We start from the raw sequence: 12,542 nt of genomic DNA, 5'->3' as shown, positions 1-12,542 counted from the left end.
TGATAAGCCATTGAAAATGCATATCGGCTTTTCCGCTAGGAATTAAAACTGCCGCCATCTTGGGAGGTCAATTTAGGCTACAACTTTTTTCGGAAAAAACAATAGAATGCGCTATCCAGTTATATTTTGAGATCAATGGACTGAACAAAGCGCTTTACTCGCAGATAAGTAAAGCAGCATAGATTTCACAGTAACATGTTCTTTACTGATATTCATTGTTGTTATAATATTCTGGAAAATTCTGTAACAGTTATAAACGACTCGTTTGCATGCAAACGATTCGTTTATAACTAAGCACATTAAAATAATTACCAATTTAAAAATGTTAATTGCAGTTAACATTTTTAAATTAGAAATTATTTTAACCTGCTTACACGGTTTTTATTGCGAGTATTTGAGGTTTTTAGTTTAAAATAGACTATTGATTGATTTTGTAAAAAAAGAGATTAGGTTGAAGTTTGTTTGATTACGAAATAGAAAAAATAGTTTCTCATTGTGTTTCTTTCAAGAAAACTACAATTGTCTGCATTCCTTGTTCTTGTTAAATAGAAATATAATACTAAAAAATGAAATAATATTTAATGACAAATAGATGCACTTGATAAAAGAGGATTAAACCTATAAAATGTTAGCCTAGTTACCCACAGAGAAAATTTCCGCTTAACTGTGTTTATTTTATACTTTAAAATATTTCTTGCCGAAGCAGTTGATTCAATTTAATTTGTCTGAGAGTAGTATTCTCCGCTTTTAAACAAAATATAAATGCATTAAAAGCTATATTTTTGTATAAAAAAATATCGATGTCCACCAAAAGTTAGATCGAACAGATTAAGCGAAACTAAACGGTAAATTTTAGTGAGATTGACGAAACGAAACGCAGTAATTTATCGTTTCGGAAGACATTCGCTTACTTTTTAATTTACCTTTGGCATCTCGTTATAACGATAAATAAAAAATATTATCTTGCTTCATTTCGAGACAAAACGAGATTTTAATCAAAAAACCCCTCCTTTTTGCTTTTTGCTTTTGCACCTTTGCAAAAAACCCAACCATTCTGCTGTACCAAATTTAATAAAAATCAACATCTTTTTTTAAAAACTATCACTTTTTTTCTCGGTAATCCATTAGCCAATCAGAATTATTTGCCTACAAAGTTTTTAAATTTTAAGTAAGAAAGTTCATTGTACTTTCTTCAATGGCAGTTGCACTGGAGAAGCAATTGCTAATAGATTGTAATGGTAAGTTTAATTAAACTGTTAATTAATAATGTTTTTAATTAAGTATTATCTTTTTAATAACTGAATTAAATTTGTAGTTTATCTGTATTTAGACTTATTTACATATTTTACCTACCTACAGTATTTACACTTTTAAATTTAATTAGTGTCCAAGTAATAGGCATAACATACATTCAAGGTATAAAAATATTTGTTTCATGATAACCATTTTTGTCTTTTAGGCATATCCATAACATGAAAATTCCGAAAAGTTCATAGAAATTTAAAGAATAAATCTATTTCGTTTCTGCTTAGTTTTTTTTATATTTCTCGCCATTTAACTAGTCTCGTCTCGCCTTATTTTTTTTGTTACCGTTATTTTTCTCGTTCTAATTTTAACTGGTTTCTCGTTACCGTTTCAAATAATTCTGAGATGCAACAACTTAAAACAGATAAGCGTTCTGAATTTCAACCATAAAGAATAACGATACAAAGATTTAAATGACTCAGGTTTTCCGTAAAAAAGAATTAGTTGACTCAATTAGGTTTTCCGTTAAAATCGTTTTAAAACAGAAAAGTAATCCCAAATTATTAGCATTGTTTTGAAAATATTGATTTTTATTTTCACACAATGTAAATATTTATTTTACAAGGAAAGATTTTTTCATTTAAAGATTAAAGCGTGTATAGAAAGAATTTAATAGTATTTAAAAATTAGTGAATTTTGAAACTTTTTATGCGGAAATTGTTTACTTTTTGACAAACTTGTGAACAATTTTACATTGCGTAAAACATCTGTGAAAATATGTCTGGTTTCATTTTATTTTCGCTTAATTTCGCACTTGTTTCTTTTTGTTTTGTTTAATTTAAGTATTATTATGTTGAAACAAAAAAGTTTTGCTAACTAAACAACCCGTAGGTGTTAAGTAATTCTTTAACGGATTTTTATTTTAGAGCGTAGTTTCGTTTTTTAAAATTGAAAAAATAAAAAGTGCAAATTTATGAGAGATTAAAATTTATTCAACAAAATCATTTTTATGCAATGAGTACCTTTAATCAAATATTTCTAATAACTGGTGGATCAAGAGGTCTGGGAAAAGGGTTTGCCTCGGCTATTGTTCAACGTGGTGGTAAAGTTATAATTGTAGATATTCTAAAAGAAGTTGGCGAAGCAACTGAAAAAGAGTTGAATGAAACGCATCCAGGTCAATGTCTTTTCTATGAGGGAGATGTTACCGACGAACTGCTAATGAGAAACATATGGGAGGATAGTGAAAAAAAGCTAGATGGAAAAATAGGTGTATTGGTAAACAATGCTGGAATTTTTAACGCTGCTGACTGGAAAAAAACAATGAATATTAATTTAGTAGGTATTTTTTAATTATTTGCGTTGATTTAAGTTTTAGTGTCTAGCAAAAAAAATTTTTGATGTTGATTTTGTTAAATTTAGCATATCTGAATTAATTTGTTAAACATAATATGCAATGATATCCCCCAATAATTTAAATGTAGGACTTTGTTAAACATATCTGTGTCACGCATATTTTAGATAAAACGTTTCTTTAGATATATAGAGTAAACTGGGGAAAGAGTAAACGCTTTAGCTTCATGTTCAATTAATTTTTTTAAGAAAAAAAATTTTATGCTTTTTTTTTTTGTTTTTTTTTATAGATAATTTATAAGATATAAAATATATAAAAATTAAAAAAAAATTTTTTGAAAACTTTTTAAAAAATCGATTTTTATGAAGGAAAAAAAAACGTTTACTTTTCCCCTTATAATTGGGGAAAAGTAAGCTACTTAAAATTTAATAACAATTGATGAGGAAGAAAAGCTAAATTAATTAAAGATAAAATGAAAACTAATCTTATTAGAAGTTTAAATCAAATATACGAAAAAAACTATTTATTAATTAAATAAATTTGAGTTGTTTCATCGTCAGAAGCACCTCTTGATGTCTTTGTCTTGTTTCGGTTTTTTTGAATGTTGCACTTGCTGAGTTTCATCTGAAGCTTTACTGAAGTGAATCTTGCATTTCTTTAATTTTTGAATTTTTGGCCTCATTGTCTTGCTTTAGTTTCTCGAGCACCTCGGATGTACATAGATACTGGCTTGAAGTACATAGTACTGGCTTGAAGGCTCTTAAAATATTGACTCTTTTGGGTTATTTTGTGTATCAACATGGTAACGTTATAAAAAAATTTTCAAATTGCTTTCGACTTTTTCTGTGAAGTTTTGCAACATATTATTTGTTTTAGCAGGAGTCACTGGTGCTGTTGTTAAATTTTGAAGTTGGCAAATTGATATAATTTGCTGACTGATGTTAGATGATGATATAGGCTGGGATGAGGATGATGAAGCAGGCTCGGTTAAGAATGATAAAGCAGGCTTGGATGAAGATGATGAAGAAGGCTGAGATGGTTGTTGAAATGTTTGAGCAATTTTTAATTTTAATTGATCAATTTTCCTAATATTAAGTGGGAACAAACCAGCGTTTTGAAAGCGATTATTTGTGTTCGTGTAAATGCGTCGCCGGAGCTAAAAAGTTTTGCTTGTAGTTGAATGAAATTTTCTTTTATCAAGTTGTTAAAATTTGTAACTGCATTAAATTCTGAAAGTAAGTTGCCCCAAACTCGTTTAATGTGACAATAAAAACCAACGTCTAACGTTTGAGTTATGTGGGACGAATGAGCCGATAAGCATATTACCCTGATGTTATTGTCAATGCAATAATTGATTGATTGATTAAACCACTCAATTTAAATAGACCAAACTAATTACCTAAAATTAATTTGATTGCCGGTATGAATACTTTAGTGAGCCATTGAATAAATTGTTTCTCTTCCGTCCAATCCGACTTGGAAGTGTTATAGTTAATATTTGCTTGAAGAAATTGTTTTTAAAGTGTATTGAAATAACTTGTTGTTTTGTCCTCGGTACAAGAAGAAGCTCTGCGAGACGAAATGTTGCCTGCTACTCTGGCGTTTAATTTATGACTCCATTGTTTCGTGAAACCTTGATACCATTTCTGTCCTGATATAACGCTTTGTGGAAACAGATAACTTTGTTTTGTAAATACCAAATAACCCTTAACTATTGAAATGACATCTGCGAATGTTCTGGCAAATCCCCAATTGGATAAACTTATAAGTACTGAAACAACAACAAATTCAAAAGCTGTACTTAGCACGGTAGTTATACCTTTACCATATGATTGGACTTCGTTGTGCACACGCTTTTGAAGAGTTGCCTTTTGTATGTGGCATGCCTCTGAAGCTTTACCGAGTGATACTTCGCCTTTTTTTATTTGTTCTACTGCAAGTTGCAATCGCTCTTCAGTGTAAGTTAATTGCATTTTATGAATTTAAGTACGAGTTATTTTGTTTTAAATTTTAGAAAAGAAAAAGTTACCATATTTACTTACGTTTTTTATTAATTAATAACTATTAAATAGTTTAGCCGCGCTTATCTTAATGCAAAAGTGTGAGCTATTAGCATGTTTACACCTCCAAAAAACATTTATATCGGTTTTTCGCTCATAACTTTTTTCCGGAACTAGCAAACTTTAATTTGAAAAGCGAATCTTTAAAAACAGCCTTTTTAGTTTAGTAAAATTTAATTTTAGTTTTGGGAGTTTTGAATTTAAATTTTTTTTGAAAAAAACTTTTTTTTTTACTAGGGTAAGAATTTTAAAGTTTGCTAAGGCAAAAATATAAATAACATATAATAAATATAAATAACATATAAATATATAAAAAAAGCAAATAAAATAATTAAAATAAATAATGCAGTTAACTGTAATTTTTGTCTAACTTACGTCATTAAGAAATCATTTCTTTAGTGGTTAATCTAAAATAACCTATTAATTTATTCATCTGTATTATAAGAGCCCTTATCTGAGAAATATAGGCAAAGTCTGGAAGATGTCTTTAAATTCTCTTCATTTTTAGATTTTGTAGAAAGTAATGGAGAAATGTAAAAAATTAGCCCACTGTTCAAATTATTTTTTAAATTCCTATTAATTGGGGAGATATTAGGTCCCGTAATTTGGCCCATTTTGTAAAAATATCTATGCATGAGGTGCAATTTGTACTTTGAAGGGGAATTTTAGCAACATTTTGAGAGACGCGTTTATTTTTTATTTTTCTGCTAATCCGGGTAGATTTCTTCAGTAAAAAAAATTCATTATGTTTTCACCTTTTGTAGTCTAGAAATCACGGTTCAAATCCGCTAAATTTGAAACTTTAAATTTCCTTTAAGCATTAATATCTTCTAAGGCCGTTACTTGCACATAAATTCCATAATTGTTTTTGAAAGCCACTATAGCATACATTTATTTTTACAAAAAAAAATCATGTGTACGCAAGAGTCTGGGACGGAGTAAGCTGCTAAAAATATATTTTTGCGGTTATTGCGTTTTGTACCCATAACAATCGTGGCCTTAGGTCTGCCTTGAAATGTATAAATTATTTAGTTACCTAACATATGAATCTTTCAATATCTAAAAAAGCATCGATATGCTCAAGCGATAAAAAGCCTACAAAAGTTCTAGAAGTAGTCTTAATTTGCCACATTTTGAACTTACAAAATACGGGCAACGGCATTGATATGCTCAGCAACGGCTACTTTACTATTACATTGTGAATAGTTAGTACTCTAATTAAAAATAAGATAAAAGACATTTTTGTAATAAAACCCTATAAGAGTGCTTTATAAGAATCATTTGTTAAGCTTTTTTAATTAGAGAAATACATCAAACACTTTGAAGTGTTTATATCATTGTTAAAACAATGATATAAATTTCAGATAAACGTTTTTTCTAATAAAAAAAAAAACGAAAGAAAAATAAGAAAAACGCTTTTTTAAGAATATAAGCAAATTTTAATTTTCATGAAGTTTATCAATCGCCAATCTGAGTTTCTGTGTTGTCAACATGGGCAAGATTTTTGATGTTTCAGAAATTTCATATATGTATAATTACATACAATATATTTTATTATATATCATAAACTGTATATATATATATATATATATATATATATATATATATATATATATATATATATATATATATATATATATATATATATATATATATATATATATATATATATATATATATAATAAACTATTATACTGACGAATGAAATTGACTATAGTCAATTTCATTCGTTTTTATAATAGTCAAATTCTGTATAATAGCCAATTTACTAAAGAACATTTCTGAAAAAAAGTCTCGGGTAGAGGGGGGGTAGGGGCTATAACGCCCATGGCCCCCCCCCCTCCTCCTAAAATCCGCCACTACCTAAACATTTATTTTAATAAATGATGTTTGGAAAAATAATTTTCCCTTTCACAACAAAATCGTTAATAAAGTAATAAACTTTTAATAAATAAAGTAAATAAATTGACTTAATTTTTATTTGTTACTCGCTAATTTTTTTTTAAATAAAAAATCATTTGTAGTCATAAAGTCACAATTAGAAATTTAAGAAATAATCATTTAAAAATTCATAAATGTAACATTTTAATTCATTTATGCAAATGTCGAGAAAAGTAAGAAATTCGTTAATATCAAACATTTTAAAAACGTAAAATTAAATTTAATTATTTAATATTAAAAAAATAAAAAAAAATAAACCCATATAGTAATAATAAAAAAGAAGTTTTTTATTATTACTATAACTCGTTTTGCGGTAAATGAATATATTGCAGTAATTTTAAAAACTTAATGTCTTAAATAGATAGTATTCTATCACGTGACGTTAAAATTCGCGGCCGCCGTACTGTATGGCAAATAAGGTAAACAAAAGGAAGCTCCCTTTGTTTACTTTATTTGCCATACAAGCACCGTTGTGCTTTTATTAGCACAACGTATCTAAATACAATTATTTAAATAAAATACCTTGAAATAGATAGATTTTTAAACATCATTTTTAAATAAATTTATGTAGAATTTAATTATCTATCTTAGAATATAAGTAATTTTTTTTTGTATAAAAAAAAACTTTATTAAATAACTTGTTTTCAAAGTTGTATTATATAAATAATATAATACACCTTTGAAACAAGAATTTTGAATGCGTTGGAGTACCTTATATACAGTTTACTTATTCAAACATTACTAATAATTTATAAGTAATGTGCAAATTAGTAAACTGTATCTAAAATACTCCAAAGCATTCAAAAATAGACTTATTTTTGTTTTACCTTTGAACATCTTCTTTTAAGCATTATAACACATAAGATTCTTTTCTTTTTTAAAATATTTTTGTCAATTTGCTAACATACATAACTCAGACACAGTGAACAGATTTTGGTTGTTTATGCATGTTAAATAACTTATTAAATTGTATTAATATTTTAAAATGCTTTGTATATAAATAATATGCTGAATTACTTATTAAATTGCTTTAGTATATTAAAAGTATTTAATAATAATTAATAACAATAATAATTGGCAACAACTGAAACCACAAAATTAGAAGAATGTGTGATTTTAGAGGCAATCAACACTCGTGCTAAAGATGTAAACAAGTTGCAGAAGATCCAAATGATTATGATTTTATTATAAACTTCAAATTGTTAAAATTATGTGTATCTTTTTGCTGTCATGTCAAGAACCTTTTTCATAAAACAGACTTTTTATTGACAAATTATCTTATCACATGGGTGCTGTTTATAAGTTAAACTTTAAATTTAAAAGCTTACTTAAAAGCAGTGGTATTAATTAACCCTTCTTTGCATCAAATTCTGCTGCAAATAAGAGTATACATAGTAGACGAAATTGATTGAAAGATCTGCATTAGCTTGAGGACAAATCAAATTCTAAAATTTTTTGAAATGAGTAACATTTCAAGGACTTCTATAAATAATAGTAGTAAATATGTAATAGATCTGTAAGAATTAAAACATTTTCAAGCAAGCTGTTATTATGTTTAGAAGATCTATTTCATTTCATTGATTAGTGTGCAATGAGTTTCTTAGAAGAGGTGACTTTTTGTCATTTAATTCTATATATTCCCACTGAAAGTAAAGTGTGTTGGACATGTGCAGTTTTTTTCTAATTCCATTGATATCAACGATGAATGCAAACAATTGGAACTTAATAATGGATCTCAATAATGACTTAATAACACAACCTTTTGTTGAGACTCTAAACTAACATGATTCTGAACATTTTAAGTTATCTGGATTTTTAAGAAATCAATTTTCAAATACAGATACTTCAAAAATATGCTCAAATTGACAAAAAAAATGCTGAACTAGCACGTTTAAAATAATATACATTTCAAGTTTTTTTAGAATTGTGTCCTATATCAAGTACAATTTTTCTAATTCAAATTTTATAGATGAAAATAAAAGTTTATATAAAGAGATTTTTTGATTATAAAAAGTTGGTTTATTTATTTTCATTATACATTTTAAGAGGTTGTTTTGAAATGTGTGTAAAAATGTTGTTTTGTTTTTTCATAGAAACGACAAATTATTTTATTATTTTTAGTGAAACTATGCCAATGACTTGTTTTGTCAACAGTTGCTTAAGTTAACAGTTGATATCGTGACGGTGACAAGATATCTTTCCTTGGCTTCCCCACTATTATTAAGCATCAAGATAGTAAAATGCTTGATTTGTCAGAAGCGTTGCGAGTGGATTGTAGCAGTTAATAGGCAAAAAGAACCAACCAAATCCTTGAAAGTATGCTCTGCTTACATTAATTCTAATATATATATATATATATATATATATATATATATATATATATATATATATATATATATATATATATATATATATATATATATATATATATATATCATATATATATATATATATATATATATATATATATATATATATATATATATATATATAAATAAATATATGTATATATATATATATGTATATATATATATATATATATATATATATATATGTATATATATATATATATATATATATATATATATATATATATATATATATATAATATATATATATATATATATATATATATATATATATATATATATATATATATATATATATATATATATATATATATATATATATATATATATATATATATATATATAATGGAGGAACATGCATTCAGTATGTTACAAAATTACAACTTGTTAGTGGGGTAGACCTGTATAAATTAAAATTTAACAAATGGGACACTAATCATAAATCACAATCAAATAAGCAGATATTGTATGCCTACAAATAATTTATTTATGGATGAGCCTATATATGTAATATTGAAGCATACAAGAAAATTATTAAGGAACATCAATATCATAGAGATATTTAATTTGTTCCTTATTATGTTCCTTATAAACTGAACTAAAAAAAAAAAGTATAAAAAAGTTGCTGTCTAAAAGTACTTAAAAGTCCTGCTACATATTACAGTTAAAGTTATATATAAAGTTTAAATATATATATATATATATATATATATATATATATATATATATATATATATATATATATATATATATATATATATATATATATATCAAAAATAGTTAAAGATGCATCGATATTTTAAAGATGTGATAATATTTTTATCTGCATTCCACAATTTTACACGATTCACAGTTCTCTGACAAGACCTGAATACTATTTCATTACTGTTATGAGGTTTTACAACTCTATTCAATGATGAATAGCCTTTTCTCCAATTTTTTTCATTTCTTAAAGCAGCACAAGCCATAAATAATACTGCAACAGCTTCATATGCTTTTAGAAGTGTTTACTTGGAGGCAGGAGATCAACATACAACATGCTTGTACTATACATAAAAGTCCTTGAAATGTTACAACGTATTTTATAAATTTTTTGATTTGATTTGTATTTTTTACTTCTTACATATCTTATAACCAATAAAGACCTTTATATCAAACTTTTATCAAATGCGTATACTTTTCTTAACTGCAAGGTTCAATTTAAAGAGCAGCTTTTAAGCAGCTTTTAAGCATTAAAGAGCAGCTTTTAAAGAGCTACTTTTAAGCACACACCTTTTATCTTTAAAGTTTAATTTATGACCATCGAACATGCTAGGAGTTAAATTGTGAATAAAAAGTCTATGTTTTATGAAAAAAATTCTGGAATTTTAACTAAAGGTATACATAAATTTTCAACAACTTGAAATTTATAGTATTTTAGTTTATAGTAAAATCGTAGTCATTTGGATCTTCTACAACTTTTTTCTACGAGTGTTGATTGCCTCTAAAATCACACATTCTTCTAAGCATGTGGTTTTGCTTGTTTGTATTGTATTATTGTTCAAATTATTTACAATTTATTTACAGGGTTTATGCGAAATATAAAGCATTTTTTAAGAAAATATAAAACATTTTTTAAGAAAATGTAAAACATTTTTTAAGAAATTATAAAATATTTTTTTAGAGAATACAAAACAAATTGTAAGAAAATAAAAAACAAATTTATAAAATTATAAAACATTAAAAATATATATATATATAAAACAATTTTTTAAGAAAATATAAAACATTTTAGTTATTTAAGAGTGCATTTATGATGTATAAAGTTATTCATAAATTTCTAAAGAATAAAGTGTATTTTTTTAATATAACTATAACTCATTATATTTAAAGTAATAATATAAATAACAAAGAATCCACTTTAAAAACCTTTCAAAACCCATCTTCTCATATTACAATACCAACCACAAAAATCAATGCCAATTGTCGGTAAAGCGAATTTAAATTAGCCTTAACTTCATTGCTAGTTTTTGGAAACAGCCTTCTAGCAGTATAATTAGTTTTAAGACAACTAAAGTGTTCCTCGATCTGGTTCAATTGAGGTGAATGAGGTGGCAAAAAGTAAACTGAAACATTGGATTGGCCGAGCAAATCAATTACATCTCTTCGACGATGAAATGCACAATTATCCAATACTAGCACAGACTTACATTCTTTCCACGATTTGCTGGCACTAAAACAAAACGTTTTGTATTCTTTATATAATAGCCATATTGCATAAAAGTATGTAAGTTAAAGCCTGTTTCATCTAGAAATACTAAGTTATTGTCAGGAATCAAATTAATAGTCCTGCAAAAACTTTGTCTTAAATCAACGTTTTGCAGCGAGTTCCTTTCTTTTGGTACTAATGTAAGTCATTTTCTAGTGAACTCCATCGACTTCAAATACTTAGATATTGTTGGTATAGATGCATTAATATTCCTTTCAATGAGAATGTTTCTCAATGATGCTAAAGTATGAGATGGATTATGCTCAATTAATAATCGAATTTCAGATTTAAGTCTCGTCATAAGAGCTGCGCCTTCCTTTTTGTACTGATGTGATTTCATCATCACTAAGTCCTTTACTGATTTTAACAGAAGTAGAACGTGTTGCAGAAACTAATATTTCAACTTCTTCCGCTATTTCTTTTAACTTTATTTCTTTTAGAAATATCTCTTAAATCTTTCTTATGGTTCTTACAATATCCTTTGTAATAAGTGTTCTTTTTTTCCTTTCTCTCTCATTTTCCATTTATCAATTAAAACAACAAAATAAAGCTTGAATAATATATTTTAATTATAAGCATAGTAAGGCATGATTGCATAAGTATCGCATTTAAAAAGTTTTCTCTGGTTAAAAAAAAGCTTGTTTAATATGGATATTGTAATTTTTCTATTTTTCATTGTACTTAATATAAACTTAAAACTATAACGAACATTACTCACCATATTAAATTTTTTAAGCTTGGAATAAAAGTATATCTTATAATTATAAAACTTTTATTCTATACTTAAAAGCTTGATTCTAAACTTTAAGGTATAATAAAAAGTTTGATAATAGACTCAAAAAATTATACTTTTAAGGCATTTACAACTAACAACTAATTTACTATCGCCGTCCTTTTTTTTATTTTTTATAGTTCTCTTCTTTGTCATGAATAAACCTCATAAATTCCAAAGTGTTATGGAGTAATTACGTAATTAAATGTTTTATATTTTCTTAAAAAATGTTTTATATTTTCTTAAAAAATGTTTTATATTTTCTTAAAAAATGTTTTATATTTTCTTAAAAAATGTTTTATATTTTCTTAAAAAATGTTTTATATTTTCTTAAAAAATGTTTTATATTTTCTTAAAAAATGTTTTATATTTTCTTAAAAGATGTTTTATATTTTCTTAAAAAATGTTTTATATTTTCTTAAAAAATGTTTTATATTTTCTTAAAAAATGTTTTATATTTTCTTAAAAAATGTTTTATATTTTCTTAAAAAATGATTTATATTTTCTTAAAAAATGTTTTATATTTCGTATAAACCTTGTAGTTGCTGAGGTT

General features: G+C 25.7%; 1 protein-coding gene across 1 annotated transcript in view; it reads left to right on the top strand.

Annotated features, from left to right (window-relative positions):
- The first annotated feature begins 1,220 nt into the window (after nucleotides 1–1,220).
- The window catches only part of LOC100210785 (15-hydroxyprostaglandin dehydrogenase [NAD(+)]), a 32,690-nt gene continuing 21,368 nt past the window's right edge, over nucleotides 1,221–12,542 (top strand). Inside the window, exons 1-2 of the mRNA XM_065818390.1 lie at nucleotides 1,221–1,238; nucleotides 2,172–2,583. Coding sequence (XP_065674462.1) covers nucleotides 2,260–2,583 — 324 coding nt within the window. The 5' untranslated portion in view covers nucleotides 1,221–1,238; nucleotides 2,172–2,259. The remainder of the gene's footprint in view (nucleotides 1,239–2,171; nucleotides 2,584–12,542) is intronic.

The sequence above is a fragment of the Hydra vulgaris genome, chromosome 14 (genome assembly GCF_038396675.1).
Source record: "Hydra vulgaris chromosome 14, alternate assembly HydraT2T_AEP".
NCBI lineage: Eukaryota > Metazoa > Cnidaria > Hydrozoa > Anthoathecata > Hydridae > Hydra > Hydra vulgaris.
This window is presented reverse-complemented; position numbering and strand designations above follow the sequence as displayed.